Source organism: Xylocopa sonorina, chromosome 9 (assembly GCF_050948175.1).
Source record: "Xylocopa sonorina isolate GNS202 chromosome 9, iyXylSono1_principal, whole genome shotgun sequence".
Lineage (NCBI taxonomy): Eukaryota > Metazoa > Arthropoda > Insecta > Hymenoptera > Apidae > Xylocopa > Xylocopa sonorina.
In genome coordinates, this window is record NC_135201.1 from 7,827,509 (window position 1) to 7,852,525 (window position 25,017).

Sequence of the window (25,017 nt, forward strand, 5' to 3'; positions counted from 1 at the left end):
ACATGCATACATATTTTTATGAAAATTCATTGTACTGTATATCAGAAATAAAAGGAAGAACAGTTACATTTCCGCCTCTCACGTTGGCTGCACAAATTGCGCGCGGCTAACTTCACCTCGTCGCTCCTGCGCTGTAAATTTGATTTTCAAAATACAATAATTCATATCGTCTAGAATACACATTCGTCCTAGGCTGGTAAAAATTTTAAATCATTGAAAAAAATCTTACGCAACGTAGACATTTAAAAAATATCATTCCAAATAGAGCATCCTTTTCGTCGTACGATTTAAATTTCTATCTCGTACTCCGATGATCGCTGTTGCACGCTACCCAGTTTAAGTCTCGGGTACACTAACCAATAGCACAAGAATACAATAAACGCGCAAAGATGCGTGCAAGGCGGAACGTTTTCAAAAAGAAAAAGAAAAAAAAGAGGATAAATTTTCGATAAAATTGCTGAAAGGACGAAAAGAAGAGCCGTTTGAAGTGAGCTGTGAAATTCCGTTCCCGATTCGATTCGAGCGGCTGGTTGTTAGGTGGGGGATAGAAGGGAGGTGTGATAACGGTTAGGAGTCTCGTCCAACCACGAGAGGAGCTAGTAGCGTTCGCCTGGCAGTATGAGGCGGCGTGGGGCTAGGGACGATGCATGGGCTGCGACTAGGAGGCATTTGGGAGGTAGGGAGGGCATGCGAGCGGAGCACAGTTCAGTAGTCGCCATTGCAAGTCCCCCCGTGCTCTCGTATTCGTGACACTCGGACGCGTGGAGCCGATTTTCCGCTAACCTAATCTCCCCGCGAGGGCCCAAAGTGTGCCCCCCCGATGCAGAGATATTGCACCGAGCTCACCGAAAGATTGTTGAAATCACTTGATAAGGAATACAATGTAAGTAGCGGAATGAATCCGCGATGCGCCGTCCGTCCGTTCACGCAAACGGCTATCGGGCCACTCTCGATCCCCCGTGCGCCGTGTGCCTGTACCAGTGGCGTGCGCGAGAGTCACTAAGAATGTAGTGTAGCGGCGGCTCCGCGTGTGAGTGAGTAATACGCTTCCTGTGTGTACGTCCGATGCCAGTCGACGAGTATCCCCTTTGCACGAGTGTGTGCACCCACCGTCGGGAACGTAAACGCGTTGTCGACTACCTGGAGCATAACCTCAATGTACACAGGTGGAATGACCGAAAATCGAGATGGAACTCGCCGAGGATCCGCTTTCGTTCCCGTCTCTCGTTTCTGGGAACAGCCTCCACTGTTTTAGACACACTGTTACACCCCGGGATACCGCACTATATTACCGCCAACTTGCATTATCATTTCTCGTACCTTCGTGAATCACTGGCATTTAACACGCCCGCGGTCCTCGCTACGTCTACCCGGAGTAATATTCCGCGTACCAGATCCAGAACGCCTCTCGTCTCTTCTACCCCCTTTATTTTATTCTACCATTTCTCGCGTACACCGTTCCCCCTGGCCCGATCGCCGTTTTCACGAACTTTTCCCCGGATAAACGTATGCATCGCCGCGAGTCGAAACGCTTCTCGCTCGCTGCAGATTAAAAAAAATGTATATAGACACGTGTTGATTATTTATATTCGTTGTATTTGTTGAGAATTTTATACGTTCGCATATGCGTATATCCATGTATATATCATGTACCAATAACGAAATTGCACTATTATTGTTTACCTTTTGCAGTTCGTAGGGATTCGATCATTCATTTTTCACCGTGCAATTCACACGTTGTCGAACGATAAAACATAGAATCGAGACTCTTTTGTTACGTTCCGAATTATTAACGTATAGATCGTAAATATTGCAAATATATTATTGTCGCTAAAACGATGATCGTTTGCTGTTTAAAAAAGTATAGAGAACGTTAAATGTAGATATTAATTTATTAATGTTTTAACATTTTTTGTGTACCGTTAAAACGTTTGATTAAAGCATTTTATTAAGTATTGAATCTAGACCTTTTTATTTAACTTGTTTAATTTAGTGAAGCCACTTGGGTGATGTAAGAGAATTTGTGGAATGTGTACAAAATGTTTTTAAATGAATTTAACATAAATTATTTATTCATTTCCGTTTTTAGTAATAATTAAAGCCGATTGAATGAAATTGCACTAATCTGTTTTCATAATACAATGCAGTGAATATCTATTAATATTTCATATGTTATGTAAAAACATGCAATGTGGCAACAACAATTTGTAGCAATTATTCAATTTGCGCAAAGGTATTTATACTAATTTATACAAATATTATACAGAGAAAAATTAGAGAAATGGGCAGCTTGTGTATATTATTATAAAAGAATCTTTTCAATTACAATATATGGTTAACTTTCTATAAAATCGTTTGAATTTGTTATAAACTATACTCTGCGAAGGAATAATATTTCATCAAATGAACTGATTCTTCGAAATGACATGGTTAATAAAATTTACTAGGTCATCGACATGGGAGCTGTTGTGGATGTCATTACGGCCCTGGAAAAGACGGCGATCACTAAAGAGGTGCTTGAGGTAATAGCTATACAAATATAGTATATTAAACTTTACAATTTTATGATACTCAATAGAGTGCATCATCTTGTCGCTATATAAAATTAATTTATGAAGTTACGCCGAATATTTCCACAGAGCACGGCAAGTGTACAAGTGTTTTGTTATCACACTGTACTTTGTTGCTTTAAGTCAATCGACTACCCACTTATTTATACTAGTTTTAATTCAATTTGAACATATTCCAGATTACAAGGCTTGGAAAATACATTAATGAACTCAGACGAAAAACAAACAATGACGCTTTGGCAAAGCGTGCAAAGGATTTGGTACGGCGATGGCGAGATATGGTTCTACCCTCTGCCCATTCTACTCCACAACCTACACCAGCAGACACAGCACCACCTGCTCTTAACGGAGCAAAACCACATAGCCCTGCATTAAGATGTTTCAAACCACAGAGTCCGGCATTAAGAGGTCTAATGCCGCCTCAAAGTCCATTGTTGAGAGATACTACCCCACTCAGAGTAAGTAGCTAACGTTTTCTTTTTTCATTTGTATCGTATATAAATACCTTTGCTTAAGTAATAAATATTGTGCGTCAGTGTATGTATTCTATGAGCATAAGTAGGTGGAAAGTAAGAAAAGTAATAATTATTCTCCAACAAATATTGAATTAATTTTTGTGCGTAATACATTTTCCATTCAGGAAAGACAGTTGAAAATACGATATCATTTCGATTACAGGTTCTTAGCCCAGTTCTGTCTGCGCATAGTGATCATTCGCATTCTCCTAACTCATCATCAAACAAGCAGTCAATTACAGTGACCAGCAACCACAGGACGAGTTCCGACGTGCCACCGACGCTCGGCTCGTCGAGCCAACACCACTCGATCGAAGCAGTGCCACGAACTCACAGTTCAAACAAACGCCTTCGAAAAGATGAACACATAAAGGACCAACAAAATTATCAGCATCACGACTCAGACTCAATCACCGAAAGTGAACCCTTCGTTAAGAAACAACGCCTAAACGGCGAGAATATAAGTGGTAATTTAAATATGCAAGTGCCTAGCCCCGCAATTAAAGAAAGAATCTCTGATCAGTTTACGGAGTCTTCCACCGATCCTGACGATTCAGGACCAAAGAAACGTGGTAGAAAGAAGGGCAGTAAGTCGACGAAGAAGCAGCCCGTGCTGGAGGATCGCGTGAAGGAGAAACTAGCTAGTATCTCGAGGAATCCTAAGTTAAAGACGACGCAGGAGCTGCTGGCTGATTTACGGGCACGCGGCACTAATTCTAGCGTTAATTCGAGTGCTCTACCTAGTCAAAGTGTAGAATCGCCCAGCATGGATGACGTTCTGAGGGGTAGCAACGAGCAACAAGTATCCAAGTTTCTTCGCGGCCCCCAGAACAATTTGTCCCATAGGAACGCAGTTTCGGAGGCGTCGCCGGAAAGCCGGCTGAAGCCCACGGAAAACTGTCAGGACGTCGTCGCATCATCCAAGTGCGACGAGTCCGGTTTAGTGTACAAAGAAAAGTCAGTTACGAATGTTGTTCAGAAAAGCCAACCCGAGAAGTGTCAGGATCTAACGGTCGAAGAGATATTGGCCAAGTTACCGCCTATAGATCCGAGTACGGTAGATTGGAGTGATTGTGAAACGGAATCGACGGATGATCGAAACAGTACCGAATACCGACCTAGAGAAGTCACTGCGGAGGATATAGAAAGGTTACACGCGCAGTGTATAGAAGGACTGAACGGGAACTTCCAACCTAAATTGTCCTCTTTAACTTCGACCTCTAACGAGAAGCCAGAAGTAAAGGATGACGTAAAGTCGGAAGTAAACGGTGTAAACAATGTGTATAGTCAACCAGACCAAGAATTTCGTGAATGGCATCAGATGCTAGCTAGGCCCAGTTACAATGGCCAGATCCTCCACATATTGCCTTATGTTATTATTGATTAGTAATTTTATTATCTTATTCTATTATTATCCTGAAAAAAAAACTTGTGAAGAATCCCTGCAAAATATTAAAGAGATTGATCGACGATCAATCTATTAAACCGATTTCTATTGCAATTTATGATTGCTCTTTATTTCTATAAAATGCTCACGTTAGTACCACCCTTGTCACTCATTGTCGACTCTCATTAATTAATCGAATTGATACTTCGATCGTTTCAAAGTTATTAAATCGACCACGCTACTAAAGGAAATACAACTGGGAATTATTTTCTAACGTGATTATCATTCTCGAGAACGTTCGTTATCATTGCAATTATTAATTTTACTTTATTCATTTATTATCGTTATCGTCGATATAATCATCTTCGTCATCGACATCACAAAATTACCTTTATTATTATTGTTATTGTTGTTATTATCACCGCTACTATTATTGCTATTATTATCATTCGCATCATCATTATTCATAATTGACGTAGAAGCATCTCTTAGGCAAAACAGAAGCATGAGAAAACAAATGGTTGAAAAAAAAAGTCCGTGATACGGAGTCTCTTGATATACATACATGTGTAACACTTTAACTCCAACACCTGTGACAGTGTATTAACAAATTCAAAAGATACTCTTTGAAAAAGGCTTCTTTTTCGTCGTCTATATTGTATTATTACTATTATTACCATCATCATTTTCATTGGCATTGATATTGCTTGTCATTACTGCTGTATTATAAAAACATTAGGGAAAACCAATTACAGATGACAGAAGTAAACAACCGAAGTGGGCAGTTATTGGGCGACTGTAAACGAAAGAATACCTAGAACACAAATGTATATTAGTTTTTTTAAAAACTCAACTATGAAATTTTTTATAAACACTCGAACTAGATGAACAGATTTAGGGAAAGAAATTTTTTTACAGGAAACATCAACAATCATTTGTGTCAGACAATACAATGAAATTGATCCACTTCCTAGGAATAATTCTTCTGAATTATTTCGTTTTCGGTTTCTTTTTTTTTTTTTTTTTTTTTTTAACATGAAACGAAAGGCACATAATCGAAGTGAAATAATACAGTTCAACCTACGCATGAAAAGAAAGATTATTTTAGGAGCGTGAAAAAGAAAACGTATGAGAAATTAAGAGCAGACATCTTATTTGCTGTAAAATATTGTTCGGTTCGTTGAGACAAATATTATTTGTAAGCCATCCTTGAGGAATGATACGAGGCAAAAAGTATAAGGAATGATTATAGCAAAGTGTGTAGTATTGTATGATGTGACTAAAAAGAGGAACGATGCTATAATATTCTCAAATGCTTTTTGAACATAGTAATATTTTGTTTATGAATTAAAAATATTTATTGAAATGTACAGAGACCGTCATCTAAGTATAATACGAAAACATAATTTTTTGCGCGTGGTAAAAGTAGTCAAACCGAATATAACGCGGGGCCTTAATTAAAGATTAAAAGTTAAAAAAAAGATACTTGTCTAATAAGGTATTATGTTGCATATACTTCTAGGGGAAAGTAATACGATTCGAGTGCATTGTAAATTTTTCTATCCCAGTCTTATTTCGTACATTGCAAACGCAGTGCAGTAAGATGAAAGTAAAGATCTATAAATAAAATGGTAAAGAGAAATTTTTGTTTTTTTCAAAGATTACAGTAAAACACACCCGATTATATTGACGGAAAAGAAAAAGATGCATTATGTGCAATGTTCAACGTTCCAGTGCAACGTTTCAATTATCATAAAATTGTGTACCTTTTTTTTTTTGAAAACAAAATAGGATGGGAAAATTTTAATTGCTTAAAAGATGTAAATAGGTCGTTCGAGATCAGAAAACACTGGAACCAAAATATATTAACAATTTTCCGTAATAATCAAATAATATTATGTGTTATGTAAAAAAAAAAACAAAAAACAAAAACAGAGAAAAAAAAATGTACATACTATGCAACTATACCGTGTATAATGAAAGCTTTGTGAAACATTATTGAATTAGAAAAGAAAATGTCTGATTTTATATGTGTTCATTTTTTAATGATAGCAGCCACCTTTTGTTTGATTTCACTTTGCGATTAGATTGTTTTCCCGAGCAACTTGAACGTTAAACGCTGAAAAAGTATCGAGAGGATCGCTGGTGAGCCTTTTTTGTTTCGAATCGAGAGCGTCGTGAAATAATAACGATCGAAATATAGTGAGATGTTTCCAAAAGAATGTACATATAAATATTTCTAGTTTCTCGTGTTAGTTGCCCAGTTTATATTAATTAAAATGCCTTGCTTTACGAGTATATAATAAGTATTTCGTTTATACAGACATTTGTATACCTTTGTATTTAAGATTAAAGACACAAGTTAATATAATTAAATATCACAACACGCATGTAAGCACACAGTAGTTTCAAGATTGTTTAAGCGATTGTTTCTAATAATTTCTAAACATACAGTTTCATTTATTATCTAGATTATTTATGTAATTTCTAATTATATTAATTTCCTGTATATTTAGTTACCTCAAGTAACAAGTTTTCTTTTTTTTTTTTTTTTTGTTTAAATTCTTGTTCTCTCGCTGTTCACTTCATTTCTGTTTTTTTTTTTTCAAATAAAACGCATAGATGTCGTTTGCTATTGAAGTACCACGAAACTCGTTTAACTTGGATGGATTTTAAACAAACGTTGGTTTGCATACAATTCTCTATTATCGTTACAATTGCAGAACGTATGGTACGTTATTACGTAACGCATCGATAGCAATTTTCGAACTAATCAACGAAATTTATTCCGTACGAAGGGATAAAGGTTGATGTTGAACCACGTTCGCCGATTGTTTATAACACGATGAACGATATTATATGAAACGAAATCTATATTTCTACAATGATGCGCTTGTACTAAAAAAAAAACGCAGTGTTTTCACCTAAGTTGTATTAGTAGCCTCCTGCTTATCGAACGTAGAGACACACGATCGATCGTACGATTCAATGTACTTTTATATGGAAAGCGCTTATCTTTGAGATGAAGTCTCCCGTGCCTTTTGTACCTCTGCAATTCTATCGTAACACACGACGATTGTTGGAATGAAAGAAAGAGAAAAACAAAAAAAAAGAAGACGGTATAATGCGAAATAACGACCAAATAAAGTGGAACGAGCCTGACGTGTAGTAAAGCAATACGAAAACGTGATTTCAGGACACGAGATATTTTTGTTTCATTCAGTTATCGTCTGTTCGAATCGTTGTTAACACAAAAAGAGCCTGAATATCTACATTTAAAATCCATCGGCAATGCTATTTAAGAGAGTTCAGTAATAAACCAGATTCCAAAAATATCAATACTTTATCGATGATTTACTCCTGTTATCAGAGCGCCTCGTTTTAATCGAATTTTTTTTTTTTTTATGTAAATTGATACACTTTGTGTTGGCGGATTCTAACAAATAGGGAGCACACCATACTATATACATAATTTTTAAGAAATATTTGATTTCAATTAACTTAATAATTTATTATTATATTTAATTTCCTAATTTGTTTCGATATTCTATAATTAAATAATAAAAGAGTTGATTATAATTAAGCTGAACGACGATGTTAGCGTAATTTACTGTGTACGTGTGTATGTATATAATTTCCTTTATAAGTTTAACTTTAATAAACTTATTTCCTCTAAAATAATTAAAAGTCCAATCGTGAATTCAAGTGTACAGAAGTCGAACACATTTACGTTACGAATAGCAACAATATACCTACTGAATGCGACGCGTTTTTAATAATAATACAACATACATATACCGTTTGGTCCGAAATACGTTTTCAGATGAAAATATAGAAAATTTTTCCTCCTTTTAATAACGGACAGGACAACTCCTGGGGACTGTTCATTCCTGAAAATAGTAGCTGCAAACGATATCAATTTGCGATCGGTATCGCGATGGAAATCGAGTGATTTTGAAACCGTTTACTTCGCAAGATACTTTAAGTAGGCATACGCGTATATAAGAGGGCGGTATTGTAATAGCGACTGCGCAATCAATCGAAATAGCAACGATATGGGTATACATGCACGTGAACACCCGCACACGCGCGTAAAGGCACACGTACGTGGTGGAGGGGTATTTCTTCCAGTACCTCTTTCGTTTCATTCGTTAGCATAGTTTTCCGTAGGTTCGCGTTTCTTTCTTTTTCCTTCCTCTTTACAGAAGATCCACGGCACCCAGTGTTGCGCTGAAGTGCGCGAACATCGTGGCGGTTGGCAAGGAAATAATGCAGCACTCGGTGTATCGCCACATCTGACGTAAAGGAACGCTTAGGTGCTCGCATGTGAACGCGCCTCGATTTTATATTTTTCTACGTTTCGTCGTTGCGGTTTTCGATATGTGTCACTGAGATTCCCCTCTAAATCGAGCCAAAACCCCATCGATCATATGAAAAATGTCGAAGCCAGGTGACAAACAGAGCTACGCGCAGACATACAAGCTCGTCGTCGTTGGCGCGGGTGGTGTCGGAAAATCTGCGATTACAATACAATTCATTCAAGTGAGTACTTTTTATGGCCAATAGGTGTAGCCGATATGTGCGTGGGCGCGCGTGAACGTATATATAGCGTGCGTATCGTCTGCTTGTGTATGTATAACGTCTGCTAACGTACACGTACACGCGTTACGTGCACGTACACACGTGTCATTTATTTGTGTATACACTAGATTTGTCAGTCGAATTCATTTTAATGCATACGTAATTCCTGGTCCGTTTGAGTAAAGATAGAACGATCATTTTATATTTCAGTATCATTAGAATATTTTCACATTTAAATGTGATGCTAAGACTACCAATTGAATATTATATTTTAATTATGACCATTCGCGATGTACATCCTCCGACGAACATGTTAAAAGTAGGAGGTAGCCCGCTTTTATTACTGATTATGTCATACAACCTCAGATAGAATTATCGATATAGTTACGTCGAGTTCTGATAATTTATTCGATAAAATCGCATATTCTATTCTATCGATACGAAATTATTTTTGAGTTACTTTGAAACACATTACTGCAGATTGTAAACTTTTATGGTTGTAATTGTCACTATTATCTGTAATGTAATCCTTATTCATTATTTATGATTAGAAAATTTTGCAAATGTGGTTAATATATATATGTATATATGTACATACTTTTTCAGAGTTACTTTGTTACCGATTACGATCCCACCATCGAAGATTCTTACACCAAACAATGCGTTATCGACGACGTTCCCGCGAAACTTGACAGTAAGTAAATTGGCAATATGTGGCACAAAACGTATTATTAATTATTACTTTACTTATTTTACTGGTTTATTTTAAATTACGCAATTAAACGAATTCCTTATTTCACTTAATTTTAGAAAATTGATACTTTATAAAAAACATTAGAATGGTCAGTTAACGAATATTTAAAAAGCAATATTTGTAGGATGATTTCGATTGCAAAGCTAATAATATTTATGTAATTTTCTAGTACTGGACACAGCGGGACAAGAAGAATTTAGTGCTATGCGAGAGCAATACATGAGAAGCGGCGAAGGATTCCTTCTTGTATTTTCAATAACAGACCCTTCATCCTTTGACGAGATACAAAAGTTCCACAAACAAATTCTTCGAGTGAAAGACCGAGAAGAGTTTCCAATGCTTATGGTTGGGAACAAAGCTGATTTGGATTATCATAGAGTAGTGAGTAAAAAGAAATGAGAGAAGAGTTATTAGGTGCTAGCATATGTGATGTGTTTAAACATCTACCATTTCTTAGTACATTATACCTTTTAGAACGTATAGATAGTAGTTTGGAGAAGAAAATATTTCTGAATCGACGAGCGAAGACAGATCTTATCAAATTAAAAAGTTCTAATTCCTTCTATGTCAGGAGCATTTTATAGTCTATTGATGGCACTAGTAGTTATTGCCTCGTGTGGACTATAAAGTGTTAAAAGTACTGTAATAACGGAGAAATTCTGCTCTGGAATAAAGAATGTTAAATTAATAATACATGTTATTATTAACTGTTTTAGATTGATATTGAGGAGGCGCAAAACAAAGCTCGACGACTGAAAATCCCGTACATCGAATGTAGCGCGAAATTAAGAATGAATGTCGACCAAGCATTTCACGAATTAGTAAGAATTGTTAGAAAGTTTCAGTTGTCCGAGAGACCACCGCTAGAATTAAAGTATAAGAAAAACAAAAAGAAATGCTGTATGTTGTAACGTGCCATATGTGTTCTTAATCATCCACCTTTGCACCATAGAAATGGTGCAAAACGGTTGGATTGCAATCACAGTTATAGAACCAATTAAATCAGAATTAATAGAAGCTTTAAGAGATCGAAATAAGAATTTGAAATAAGAAACGAAGGATTATTGAAATAGTTTTGGAAATATTTACACTGATTTGGAAATTTTGCACGCACAATCTTAGAAAATTTTTTTTTCTAATGGATATTTTCGAATACTTTATACTCTCGATTAGAAAACGAATTAATGCAATGATAGTTACGAGATCTGAAGTGTAACAACAAGAATTCGTTTAATCGTGTAATTTTAATATAAGAAATAAAAATAACTGTTTCCATATTTTATTAAAACTGCATCAGTAACAATGTAAGTTTTATATTAAATATACTAATATATTTAATACTATCGTGAGACACATATATCCCTATATATTAAATTTATTATCGATTTTTAACGAATCATAACATTATTTAAGATATTTATTTTGTATATATGTATGTATATATTTATTTAATGCAATGTAGTAAAAGATATTAACATAGTGACGTGAATAACAGTTCTAATCTGATGATTTAACATAATGACAATAAATATTATATTTTTTATCTTTTACTGCCACAACTTGAAAAACATACGAGTTTTAAGTACTTCAATGTGTTCATATAATTGCAAAACTGAGCTTAGTTTATTAATATTGTCACGAATACTGTCTAGTATGTTACCTTCTGTTAAAAATAAAAGAAGAAATTAATTTATTGTAGAAATCTCGCACGTACACGCAACTATATGCGAATAAATTATCATGCGTCGTAATAAGTGATTTTTAAGTATATACTTGATACCCAGTTTTCTGTATCAAATACGTGCGTATTAAAATGTTTCATCAAAAAACATATTAGATCAAAATCTTAGAATCTTACTCGTGTTGTAATGCTATACCAAATTTAATAAAAACCAATTTGTATAACTACAATAGTACTGGAAAGCTGATATAGAATATAAAATTTCATTTATTTTTATAGTTATGTATTTTGTAATAAATGTTTACACATAAATTGACGTATAGCTCCAATACGTGTCTGTAAAAAATTTCTAGTAATAAAAAATTTTTTGACAAGATTTCTTGTACTCATTTCTGTTCATTTTTATAATTATAATGAAATTTTAACCGAAAAAATGAACCATATTCTTGTTATTTTTCATTGCTTACTATACCAACAAAAAAAGAGGAGTACTGAACATTCTAATTTGATAAGTTATTAATTATGTGCTACGAAATTGAATTTGTACGTTGATAATAATATTCCATCATTTAACTTTGAAATGTGTTTCTCACAGAACAAACAGTGGTGATATGATAGCAGTAATAAATTATTTAACAGTTTACTCGGAAAAACAAATTTCTTTGCGTCAAGAATGCATATTATGCGAATATATACGTTAATACTCTACAAACAGATCTCGACGAAAAGAATAGTTAAGAAAAAGTAAGAACAAAAAAAAGTAGCAAAAAAATAACGTACCACATATTAAAGTACATACACGTAATAATTCTGATTTTGTTAGTTTACATAGGATTATATTTTGCTATCCTGTAGATAATTTTAGTAACAATCGAACGGAATGATATAATTTAATATTGTCATTCGATAAGAAAAATAATAATGATCGGTTTTGCACAACGGAACATTCACCCTAATTTAGTCAGTAAGCAACTGGCACGCAAGGTGGTCAAACGGGATTCCCATCGTGGCTATTCTTAACCAGACCAGGCTAATATTGAATCTGCTCAATTACTTCCAGCTATACTAGCATCAGCAATAAATATAACTGTTACTATGAATTTTTAATTCCTTTTACCATTACACGATAGACTTAATGAATGAACGGCGCCATCCCGGATTCGTCTGTTTTTTATTCCGTTCCGCTCCGTGTAAAACTTTCGTTTTACAGAAAATATTCCAGCAAGAACAGGCTTTCTGTTTAGACGTTAATAAGTTTCGTACACGTCCGTGTAGTACGTTTATAAACTGTACAACGGGAAATATGTACCGGTGAGAAAAAGCAACGTTTCGTTTTTACAATTATGTAAACAATTTTGTTTAAAAATAGAAAAAAAAATGGAAATGCAGATGTAACGCCTGCCTACGGGGAATATTTGCGAAGACGGAGAAGAAATTTGATCGTTGCTCCGCGAAATTACCTCGTGCAACATCGTTATTAAAAAGTAAAACGATTTGCAAAAATGAGACGAAGTTAAACATGTATAAGGCCCCGTACGAACGGTTGGGGCCGTATTTTTATTTACCCGAGGGAAGAGAGATGCGGCGGACTTCTTGGTAAGAAGAAAGACGAGCCGGAAAGAAACAAGACCGCGAGGAAGAAGAATGCCCAGGTTAAAAATAGCAGCGGGCATTTTCAAATAAAAAGTGATAAGCAACCTGCGGGATAATGATTAAGGGGGAGGTAAAGAAGGGAGCCGTGAGGGAAAAAACGAGCAATACCGGCGGAGCAGAAGAAGACAGCCAGCAAAACAGAATGAAAGAACGTAACTCCGCTAAAAAGAACATCTACAAAGGCAACAGCACAACTGTGTGTGGAGAGAAGGAGGATTCCCGCCGATATCTTGGTCCGCTGGAATAATATCAAACGGTTCCACTTTCTCATTTGGCACAACCAATATAATTTAACTACCAAAATTTATCTCCGATTGAAGTATCCAATTTTTCCCCTACCTCGAAATTTACGCTTCTATCCGAGGAGAAAACCCATTTTTATTTTACAACGCGTCGCGTTCCCATCGAACGAGTGGACTTCGAGCCAGCTTTTTTGCACCCGTTGGAAGGAAAATCTGATTCACTGGCATTTACAACAATTTAATTTTCACGTATCGATGCCATCGGTGTGTTGGTCAAGCGTGGCTTGGTACTGGTTCGAATAAAGGTGAGAATCGGTGGGGTGTATAGGGCCTGGAAGGAGGAATCTCCCACCCTGTAGCTTTTACCCGTGTATTTCGGTTTACTTGCCGTACAATCAAGTGTATCTAGCATCGAGCGACTAAGTGAACTTACCTGTGTTCTATCCATCAACGGAACCGCAGCATGTTCAACATACAGATTTGATTAAGATCTGGTACGTACGTGGTGGCTATAAGGTTTCGATAACAATTGAATAAAACCGAGTCGAGGCGACCGTCGTTCACCGTCGAGGATTTCGCGATAAAATCGATCGCGTTGGGAATCCGTATGTATACGCAGGATACGCACGCGGTACGCGTATGTATGTTTGTGCAACGTCGCAGTAGTAAGTAAATTGTGATGTAATGGAAACGCGCCCGATTTCTATGAAAATGTCCAAGTTTTACCGAGTTTCACTCTAGACGGACGTAAATAAATGATATCTATATATACGTATATATATATATATTTATGTAAGGAAATCTGTTTATGTAAGCGATATCACGCCAAAGATCGCGTTATCGATAACGTGTAACAACGTATTTTAAATGACTGCGAATCGCATGCAAAAAAAAAAAAAGAGAAAAAAAAAAGTGAACGACCATCGTAATGTAAAGAGGCATGCTTTCTTTTACGCTCGAAATTTCATTCAACTCGTCCCGCTGTTTGCGATATTTTCGTCGAAATCATTCGGGTGCGTTCAAACGGAATAGTAAAATATCGCGTGTAAAGGAAAACCGTGGATCCATTCACCACCGTCTGCTTTTCTCTCCGGCGTTATATAAACGTACCTACATGCATACATGCGCGGACGTTGTTTTCGCGTTACACATTTGAATAATACATGCGGAGCCTGTTCTTTTTTCCTTTTCTTTCGTTCGAAAAAATAAAACGCTCGCCTGGGCTCGCGCGTAAAATTCGATCGGCTATTCAGATCGGATCGCGTGTACTTATCGGTTGTTCGTTAAAACGGCCGTCGGGTGTGCCCGGTCCATAGATCAGCGGTGCGGAGGACACCGGCGCGATCTATCAGAACCAGGCCTCGAAAGTTGTTGCACGAATGAAGACGCCTCGATTTACGATGCCGCGTTATCCTAACCATTTTGGTTTCGTTAAAGCCGAGGGCAACCTTCGGGTGTCCCTCCGCCTCCGGCTTCAGCTGAACTGAAAGAAAAGGAAGAGGGAAAGGAACGAGTTCTTCGGTGCCTGTGCACAGTCTAGTTCAAGACTCACGATGATAGTGAACGTCCCATGAAGATTCCTCCGGCCGGCTGCCCTTCTCTGCCCAAAGCCAGAAGCTAGTGTCATCGAGCATCGTGAACCGATCGCCGTTCGAACAGGTCGCGTAATCTCAATAGGTCAGTGCACGTTTATCTTTCGGCCTCCTGGAGAATTATCCGGTGGCTGTCTTTCGCGAAACCGTAACACCTCGACTGGCTATTTTTTTGCGCGTCTGACATTCGACCCGACGATCATCGTACACGTACATATACATGCATGCACGTCTGGACCTCGGACGTGCTTATCGCTCGACATTTTTCCTTTTCCTTTTTTTTTCTTCACCTCTCGTATTTTTCAAATATACTGCAACAGAATTTTATTACGATTTGCGTGTCTCTACGTATGTACGTTTAGTCACGTTTTGATATGTTTATGGGAGAGTGGATATCTGTTTTATTCGCGTGGCCAAACTTACGTGGAAAAATGTACGACGCCAAAAAGTACGGGAAATCCTGATTTTCAGGTTTCTCGCGAGTTTCTACGGACACGTAAATATTATTGCGGATTAAATCATTCGGTTCGAGATTTAAATCGCGGCATTGTAAGTAGGCAACGACGCGATTTTTATCGGTTCTGCCGATTGGAAATAATGAAACGAGAAATAATCGCTGTGCAGTACGCGGCGAGGCATAAGTCATTGAGACAGAGTAGTTTTCTCGTCGCACGTAATGCAGATTTTACAATCTACTAGGACTACACGTGAGACTAATGTTGGTCGATGGAAGCGAGTTAAAAAACTCATTCGACTTGCATGATGCGATTGTGTCGCCATGTAATTATCAATGACTAAATCGAAAACAGATTACCAAATTAACAAGGCGCGCGGATAAATTCCAATTAAATATCTTCATCTTACAGTTGCCAGCATTTTTTCAAACAGATTTTAAGAAACGTTTAAGAGTGGAGACTCGTTTCAATTTTATTTCAGCCATGCATCTTTTGATTTCTCTGTAAAAAAAAGAAAAAAATGGTTTAATTCTAATTCCTTACACTTTGATTTTTTTTAGAGAAAGTTCAAAAAAGTTCAGTCTTACGCTTTGCAATTTTTCACGCACGCGATTGATCCATTGATACTTGCAAACGGAATTGTTGCAAGTGCTAACCAATCGCGAAATTCTGAAAGAAACCTTGCCAAAAGAAATGAATACCATCATCGTTTTTATTTCCTTGTATCCAAGACGAATCGAGAGGCTTCAATCCTGTTGGCGATAGAAAAAAATTGTCGAACAAATTGTATAAATTAAACTAACGCATCATTTAAGATTTCACGGTACGGACACAAATGTACCAAAGTCGATGTCCTTTCTTTCATGGTGATCGATCGACTGGCTTTCTCGTCAACGTAACTATTTTTACGCGAAAGTGATGTTTTCATCTTTTTAAATAATGATCAACAAATATAGACATGCGCTTTGCGCTGTAACGCGAACTTTCAAGGAGCTCAGCATTTAATGACTCTATGATTTGCTAGCTATCTGAAAACCTTCGTCTGATCGCGAGTAATGCCGAAGATAGTCGCCGATTAAATTACTTTTATAAACACGAAGAGATTCAAAGATCTTCCCGTTAAAAATAATCTTCCGCGAATTGCTACTCTACGTGACTGCCAGAATTGTTCTCGACATTGTGTCGTGCTTCACCTGCTCGCGCGAATTGACGCAAATTTTTGTATAACAAACAAACGTAAAATAATGTTAACGATTTATGAAGATAGAAATTCTGATGACGCATCTTTCCATGTACCAAGACATACGATACGCGTACTTGCTCGTGTCTAACTAAGAAAAATCATTTTTGCACGAGGAAAATTTCAATGCAAATTGTTGACTTGATTTATTGGATGATTGCAATAACAAAATCGATGACCAATAACTTGCACGCACGGAATCCTCGTTTCTCCGACGGTTTGATATTTAATACCTGTGTACAATAAATTGTATATTTTTACCATTTCAAATAATATGCTTACTGTCTGATATTTTTTTTTCAATCATTCGATTATTCTGCCCAAACTGTTTCCCTTAGTCGTACGCAATATTTTCTACATTTAATTTTTTACGATTTAAAATATATCTCCTCCATTCGATTCCGTTCTTCTATCGTTCAGCGCTGTTTCATTTGTATTTCCCGATTTCCCAGATCACTGAATAGCATCTTTGGCTTCATATTACGTAAGCAGTTAATTAATGAATCGTTAATGATCGAACAAGGCAAGAATATTATCGATGCTTTTGGTTCATTATTCTTTTCCATTCGACCGTTCAATGTCAGTGATGAAAAATGATACTGTCCAAGGGAACGTTAAGTAAGCGCTGCGTTGTAGAACGCGTGGACGAGATTTATTCCTTTTTCTCTCTTCCACGTGACCGGCAAAAAAAAAGAGGTGAATTGAATCAGGCGTAGCAAGTTTAAGGTCTCGCACTTTTAACCCAAAATGAACCCGGTGAAGAAGACGCTATTTATAGATATCCGTATTGAGAAATATCAGCACAAGTACGGTTGTAACCTGCAGGACTTGTTTTCGCCGTAAAGAGCCATAAGAGGTGCAGAGATCAGGGTATTTAAGGAGTTCTTTACATTCTTAGAGGTCTGTTCCAACCGTCACTTAACGTCTGTAATTTAAAATCGTCGTATCGCCCAAGGCATTGCCGCTAACTTACAGTGGTATTTCCTCTTCTAGCGTTATTTGACCTTTATGAAAACGATTCAACAACCGTGTACCCAGACAAACAACTGAAAGCTTCGTCTTTTAAAGGAGGCTTTACTGCCACCGCTTTTTTCCTTTTTCCTGCGTCGTACGACGGCAAAAAGGAAAATCATCTTCGCCGCGAGAGAAATATCTTCGACTTAAGGAATTTATTGTTGTTTTTATCTTGGGATGAATTTCTATTCGTTTAATTGAACGAAACTGAGTTTATATTGAAAAATCGTCAACTCACAGTCGATCGAATACGAATTTCTATTTTTTTAATTTGGCAAAATTTATATTTGAACAAATTCTAAGATAGTTTCTTGCTAGTTAACAATAACGGACTCCTTTTGTTCAATAAAAGCTAATCTGAATACATTACGTGCCTTGTACCAATAAATCATGTCATCCGTATTAACGATTTTGTTTTTTTTTTCTTTTACACGGGCACAGATTAGACATATTTTTTTAGCGAGCAGTAGGCAAGATAAAAAGTAAACGATCGCGAGGTGTATATTAGAACTTCTCCATACTTGCTCGATTCACGCGCAATTTTAACACGTTCAAGTACGTACAGCGAAGTGTCAATTGCTTCGTGGTAATTAAAGTCTCGTGTTGCCACTGAAAACTGTTTCACACGCAACGAAAGGACGACCAATTATTTGACCGCCATCGCGAACAGTTCGAAATTTCGTTTGTTTTGCTGTTACCTTGCGGCTAGAGTAAAAAAAGTAACAATTACCGTTACGTCTGTCAGGCGTAAGATATCTTAAAAAATGAAATTTTCCATTTAATTAACACGAAGCACATGACGCTACTCATTTTCAAATTGAATTTATAGAGTTATTGGATTTTAACGTAAGAGACGTTTACCTTTCTTAGTTCCCTTCGAAAAACGTTGTCAATGTCCGATGTGTACTGTTAATCCACTCCCATGAGTTTTAATCAAACATTCGCAGTACTTGTTTATACGAATTAAACGGTTCGTATACCTTAAACAGCATGAATCTACAGTTATACGATCGCCGTTTGAATCGGTTGTTTGCAGACGGCAATAAAAACCGGGAACGGAAAATCCAGCTTTTTACTGCCAATAACATTTTGAATGCCTTATCCGATTCGTCGCTATAATAATAATAATAAAAAAGACAAAACCTGTCAAACATCGGTGGGATTGAAGATAACAATCGAAATTTAATGGTGTTACCAAGGAAAACTGTTTCGCGCGGCATTTATCCGTGTGCTTATCTTGAAAACATAAATTAACTTTGTCCCCTTTAGCAAAATCGAACGAAAGTCATGCTTGTTACTCAGTTTGGCACGCGTTCACTCTGATTGCGGCAAAGTTCATCTATTTTTATTAGACGGTTGTGCGTTCGTCGCACGTAAACACAGAAATCGTTACATTCTTGTTTACTTCGCGTAATCATCAATGGTAACCGGAGCACGTTTACCTTACGGTTTCATTGAATGCGTGTTCTAATGAAAATCGCATTTATTCTGCACAGGCAGGTGCGTTAGGCTGATCCCGCATGCGGCAACACGCACAGATCTTTCTAGAGTAACACTGCGAAAGACGCAGCTAAACACATGCTACAATTGTAGGGCTTAAAGGATAATGGTGTTACGTAACGTACTTTCTGGGAAAATTTTGCTACTTGATGTACGGGGTCTTCATTCAACCGAACTTATCCTACTTTACTTCAGTCTGACATATATAGGAAAATATAGTGCCCACAAGAAGTGTTGCCTGGTTAAAAACCTCGCAAACGGAATTATTTTATAGATTTTTTTTAGCCACTATACATTATATACTGCTAAACACGGATAAATATTAAAGAAAATTTTAATTAAAATTTCATACTTGTAACATAAGTGTTTGTCCCCTTGAAGGCCTTCAATTGCATTCGTCATAAATTACCACAATGCCAATCATCGATAGATACATTTTCATCTATAATTGGTAATAAAACTGAATGCTAATTATAATTAGATGATTCATTTAAAAATTAAGATAAAGAAGCATTACTGTTATCTAAAATGCAAATATAGAAGTATAATATAAAATGCGACAAGTTCGAAAAGTAAATGTGGATGTACCTCGTGATCGCGAATATAAATTATATATGACAGTAGTTTCTGATGGAGTTGTGAAAGATGTTAAATCTCTGTTATTTGCGAAAATATTCGCAACTTTTAAATCACCGCAATTTACGTGCAATTTGCATTGAAGTTTTCCTCAATCATTAATTATTTTCTAGAAAATCGTTGTTAACAGGAAAATCGCTGTTTTTCTTCGCTGGAAATTAAAATAACAGAGTATGAACAAGTACGTGCACGCATACACATACGTACGTTAAATAATTAAGATATTCATTTTACTAGGTTTTGCTGAATGAAAAAAACAATACCTGGAAGGATACGTCACAAATGCAACTCACCTCGAGTCGCGAAGAATGAGATAATTTATGCCGTTAGAACAGTATGTACTTGAATGGGAAAGAAAAATGCACAAATGCGAAAATTTGTAGAAAAGCTACATTAACCTTTCGTCTTTCACTTACCCGCGTGTACGTGTGCGCTTGCGCGCCGCCACGTGACTATCCCATTCAATTATTCATGGACGGTAGTACCGTATAATTATGGTATCACGAATAACCCATTTCATAATTTATTATGTTTTCAGTTTCGTGCGAGATCGTGCTAAACACCATCAAACCATTATTACGCGACTTCTGCAAAACAAATATCGAAAATAGAAGAGAGGTTACAGATACGTCTATACGGAATAACAATAATAATACGATACAATTTGTTTTCCGAGAGAAACATACGTACAAAGACATTCACTTTACACTTTGGCCTTGTTCCAAATAGCAGAGCTAAAAATTTGTATTTATTAGTTAATTTCGAATTAGTTAATTCTCGCGATGCTCATGATGTATGTTATTAACCCGTAGCGGTTACTGTTAGATAGTTATCAATAAAATGATGCACCGCCTTTGTCGTCGTGAATTAAGCTACCGATATATTTGAATCGTAGATTGGTTTGATGTATCTCGAATATGAATTATGTATCCGATTACAATCGTCTGGAGAGAATTATATTGTGAAAATAACACCTCTGGTATGGGAAAATAGATGAGTATCTTCAGGATCATTATATGTATTACGCTTCTTTGGCCAAGTTAAGAAAACTGAAGTTCTTTTCTTTTTTTTTTTTTTTTTTTGTCAAAAATGTAAAATGTAAAATTTCAAATAATAAATAATTCATTGAATGCCGGAAGTAGACGTTCTATATGTGATCGACCGATCGCTCGTTTATTTTGTCTCACTTACTGTCGGTAGAGTAGAATGTCTTTTAAGTTGCACAAGTTTTGGCAAAAATTCAATGCCCTTCACCAGATTAATTAATTAACGTTAACCGTTGTGTCTTGTAAAATTGCAGGTCAGCTTTATCGCTTGTTTTCCGCCGCATTTTCACCGACAGGATGACCGTAAAAAATACAAAGACGAAATTGGTTCCGCCGGACGGAGGATGGGGATGGGTGGTTCTTGGTTCGGCTTTAATCGTAAATTTGCTTATTCCTGGCACCGTGAAGTCATTCGGTGTCCTTTTCGTCGAGTTTCTTCACGTTTTCAAAGCCTCGTCGACTGCCGCCTCCTGGATGCCAGCTTTATGTTACTTTTTATACAACTCCTTAGGTAAACCGAGTTTCTGCGTCGTGTATTTTTCAAAGTACAATATAAATCGGTACGAATAATGCGAAAAATACTTTTTAGGTCCACTATCGAGCGTCTTATCGACCAAGTACTCTTACAAAACGGTAACCATCATCGGTGGCGCTTTTGCGGCTTGCGGAATGATGTCGAGTTATTTTGCTAACTCAGTTTCCTATTTATATGTCAGGTATGATACAATTACTTTTAGAATTGTAATACTTTACTTATTACTTGTAATAATTAAAAAAAACTATGGGTCGCGTTATGGATTTAGGCGCCAGACGATATACAAATTGCCAGCGAAAAGTTCGATGCGTATGGCGGGTTGTTCGTTAACAGGGGCAACGATAATCAGTTTTAAACTCTTATGTGATTGCAGCTACGGCTTGATGGTTGGAATTGGAGCCGGGTTAACGTTTCCACCTACAGTGTATATTGTGACTGCATACTTTGAACGACTTCGCGGTTTCGCAAATGGTCTGTGCATCTCTGGGAGTGCAATTGGAACTATCATACTACCGCCGTTCCTTCAATATCTTCTCGATTGTTTCGGATACAGGTAACAAATGATTTGACAACTCTTACAGGACGTAAATTACTCTTCTAAAATAAATCTCCAACTGTAATATATCTTTGTATTAATATTAAAGTCGATATTTGAATTTTCTCAGAGGCGCAGTATTGATCATGGGTGGGCTCACGTTGAACACATTGGTTTGTGGTTTATTATACCACCCAGTCGAACAGCATATGATTGCAGTACCCATAGAAGGTGGAATCGATAATGAGGGATTAAGTATAGATGAGCCAGTGCTTGATAAGAAAAAACCAAAAGGTAACTTGAAATTATTCAAACGTACAGTATATTTATGGATGTAATCTAGTCTAGATAGTTAAAAGAAGTGTTTAAGTTCAATAGTTCTGTTTGATCAGAAATGGTGACAAAAATCAACTCGAAACTAATTGTCTAAACTAGAATACTCCTCTAGTAAATAGTAATCGAACGATAGTAGACTAGAACACTCGTTTGTATCCTTCAATAACGCAGTAACCGCAACTACTGAAAATGAAACGTTATGCTGTGACACAAGATCAAAGAGCAAAGGAACCAGTGAAGCTGGAAGTGCAGTGAGTGACTCGAAAGGAAATCAGTGCGAAGGCGAAGGTAAAAACGAAGATGCGATCGAGGATAAAGAAAGTGAAACGACAAAAGAAGACGCTGACGACGTGAAAGAGTCAAGTTCAAAGAAAGACAAGGAGGACATTATAAATGACCAGAATACGGATTCGCTACGACGAGGAAGTTGCTTGTCTGAAATTAAATTAACACCTCATAAATCCAAAACCGTGTGTCGGGAGCTAATTAACCTTTCGCAAAGTAAGAGCAAAGACGAAAAATTGTACGAACATCCGAAGAAAGAATTTGGAGAATTGTCAGAGAAATCATCATCCAAGACATCGTTGTCCAAAGACGAGAATACGGGTAAACGACAATTTTTTGACCTAAGCGTACTTAGGGATCCGATCTACTTAGTGATTCTTATTTCAAACTCTACCTCAGCTATCAGCAACACTAACTTTATGATTCTACTACCTTCTTATGCGATTTCGCAAGGTTTCGATAAAAACTCCTCCGCGTTACTCTTGTCCGTTGTCTCTGCCCTCGATTTAGTTGGACGGATTAGTGGCGCTTCGTTATCGGACATTGATTTTGTGCCAAAGTATTATTACTTCGTTGGTGGGCTTGGTACCAGCGGGATAGCATTAGCCTTGTTACCCATGGCGACGAGTTACACTATGCTCTCCTTCTTCTGCGCGCTGTTCGGTTTGTCCTCAGGCATGTACATCGGTATCACGACAGTGATCTTGGCGGATATGCTTGGGACAGAAAAGCTCAGCTCGTCCTACGGAATATCCTTGTTCGTTAACGGGGTTCTCCAGTTAATCGGTCCGCCAATTTGTGGTGTTGTATTCGAGACAGTAGGAACGTACAAACCCATTTTCTTAACTTTTGGTATTATACTTATTCTTGGTACCGCATTATGGGCAGCCGTGCCTCTTATAAAGAGGAGTCACAAAAAGGCGTTACAGGTTGTATAACATTTCGTAATTATTAGTTTTATAGGATGAATCAATATTGCACAACTTTAGACTTATTAAGTATTATAGACTTTTTAATATCAGCATCATAACTGCCATCTAAACGATAATGTATGTTTTTAGAAAAATTTGCCGTTCTTAACCATTCGAAGTTGGCGATTAATATCCTTTTTCTTTTCTCAGAAACGTATAGCGATACATCGATAGTATTACTATTCTTTCGAATGTCGATACTAAGACACTTTATGTATATTGGTGTGACTAAAGGATCGGTCCGTATATTTTTTAATAATTTACGGTTATTCTCTTAATTGAATTATTTGATACACATGATCGTGCGTGTGAATGAGCGTATACTATGAGGTTGACGATCAAATTATGATGAAATTACGATCAGAATAGAGATTGATACGACAAAAATGTATATTGTAAAATAAGAAGTGCTTAGTTATTGCCATATATTTATCACATTGCATACATTCCATAATGAATAACGCAACGAACAATTATAGCAATAATTGAACAATTATTTTAATATAGCATAGTATAGTAATGCATGAAAGTAAGATCGTCACGATATTTTTAAAAGTTTAGTATTTTTCTTTTTAGGTGTTTCGCTGAAATCAACGAGATCGCCTAAAAAATACTAAATATTTAACAAATACATGTAAATAGTATGACAGAAATGATTCGTACTGATAATTAAATTAAATGAAAACAAAAGGAAAGAATGAAATATAAATTTTTTAGAATTTTACAATCGCACACCAAAGTTCTGTCTCGCTGTTATACTATTATCAGCTTTCAAGAATTTTTTGGTTGCTTCAACTTGATGGAGTGTTAATTTTATCTGTCATTATGCTATACAGTACAATTTGGGTACTATGCGTTACCGAGTGTTTCGAAAAAGTATCGTACGTTAATAAATATTAAGTAGAATTGTTATTGTGCAATATTTTTACAATTACTAGCGTCTTTTTTTAATAGTACTCTATATATACATGGACATAATTTTAATAATGAACGTCTATTTTTATAGATTTTGTTAGTATTAAGGGGTATCCTACTTTAGACTGGTCACATTAAGGCTTTCACATTTCGTATTTAACGTTTCTAGTTTGAAACAAAAAAAAAGTAACAATTTCTCTAAACAAATATATTATAAAACGTTAATAAAATAAAACATTCGTAAGGTAACTGTTTTTGCTAAAAAGGCAGAGATGAACTCTTCCGACCTTTTAAAGTACAATACTCCATATACCAAATACTCAATTCTTTGTATTTATGTTAAGCTGTAAATTATCGTATGCATAATGATTATCGATAACCTGGATTTCTGTGCACACGTGTCGTGGTAAAAATTAATTCTTTTTTTAATTTTTATACAAACTCCACTGTGTCAATCTATAACACATTAGGTAATATTTAATTTAAGATTTATCTACGTACATGTATGTCTTGTAAGGAACAGGAAAACCTAATTATATATACACATATTCTCTTTTTAAATAATATGAAGAGA

At 36.4% G+C, this 25,017-nt stretch overlaps 3 protein-coding genes and 1 long non-coding RNA gene across 7 annotated transcripts; 3 read left to right on the plus strand and 1 right to left on the minus strand.

Moving 5' to 3' along the window:
- Window positions 1-612: 612 nt before the first annotated feature.
- On the plus strand, window positions 613-4,574 carry Med26 (mediator complex subunit 26). 3 transcript variants are annotated; one of them, XM_076900684.1, is made up of 4 exons: window positions 613-883; window positions 2,448-2,522; window positions 2,750-3,028; window positions 3,249-4,574. In XM_076900684.1, exons 1-4 carry the CDS (start codon window positions 821-823, stop codon window positions 4,470-4,472), a joined length of 1,641 nt encoding a protein of 546 aa, XP_076756799.1. In that variant the 5' UTR covers window positions 613-820; the 3' UTR covers window positions 4,473-4,574. The 3 variants fall into 3 exon arrangements, with proteins under 3 accessions (XP_076756799.1, XP_076756800.1, XP_076756801.1); XM_076900685.1 differs by having other exon boundaries at window positions 617-676; XM_076900686.1 differs by lacking the exon at window positions 613-883 and adding an exon at window positions 2,098-2,233.
- A 4,147-nt stretch (window positions 4,575-8,721) lies between these two features.
- On the plus strand, window positions 8,722-11,587 carry Ras64b (ras-like protein 2). The gene is made up of 4 exons (XM_076902209.1): window positions 8,722-9,014; window positions 9,660-9,747; window positions 9,977-10,188; window positions 10,524-11,587. Exons 1-4 carry the CDS (start codon window positions 8,910-8,912, stop codon window positions 10,716-10,718), a joined length of 600 nt encoding a protein of 199 aa, XP_076758324.1. The 5' UTR covers window positions 8,722-8,909; the 3' UTR covers window positions 10,719-11,587.
- A 2,173-nt stretch (window positions 11,588-13,760) lies between these two features.
- LOC143427757 (monocarboxylate transporter 12) lies at window positions 13,761-23,495 on the plus strand. 2 transcript variants are annotated; one of them, XM_076902191.1, is made up of 7 exons: window positions 13,761-13,877; window positions 14,821-15,060; window positions 21,121-21,377; window positions 21,456-21,582; window positions 21,775-21,954; window positions 22,067-22,230; window positions 22,444-23,495. In XM_076902191.1, exons 3-7 carry the CDS (start codon window positions 21,164-21,166, stop codon window positions 23,493-23,495), a joined length of 1,737 nt encoding a protein of 578 aa, XP_076758306.1. In that variant the 5' UTR covers window positions 13,761-13,877; window positions 14,821-15,060; window positions 21,121-21,163. The 2 variants fall into 2 exon arrangements, with proteins under 2 accessions (XP_076758306.1, XP_076758307.1); XM_076902192.1 differs by lacking the exon at window positions 13,761-13,877 and adding an exon at window positions 13,971-13,988.
- LOC143427362 (uncharacterized) lies at window positions 19,800-21,059 on the minus strand. Its single transcript, XR_013102306.1, has 3 exons — window positions 21,012-21,059; window positions 20,219-20,407; window positions 19,800-19,971 (listed from the first exon to the last, which is right to left on the minus strand). It is a non-coding gene; the product is annotated as an uncharacterized LOC143427362 (long non-coding RNA).
- Window positions 23,496-25,017: the final 1,522 nt, after the last annotated feature.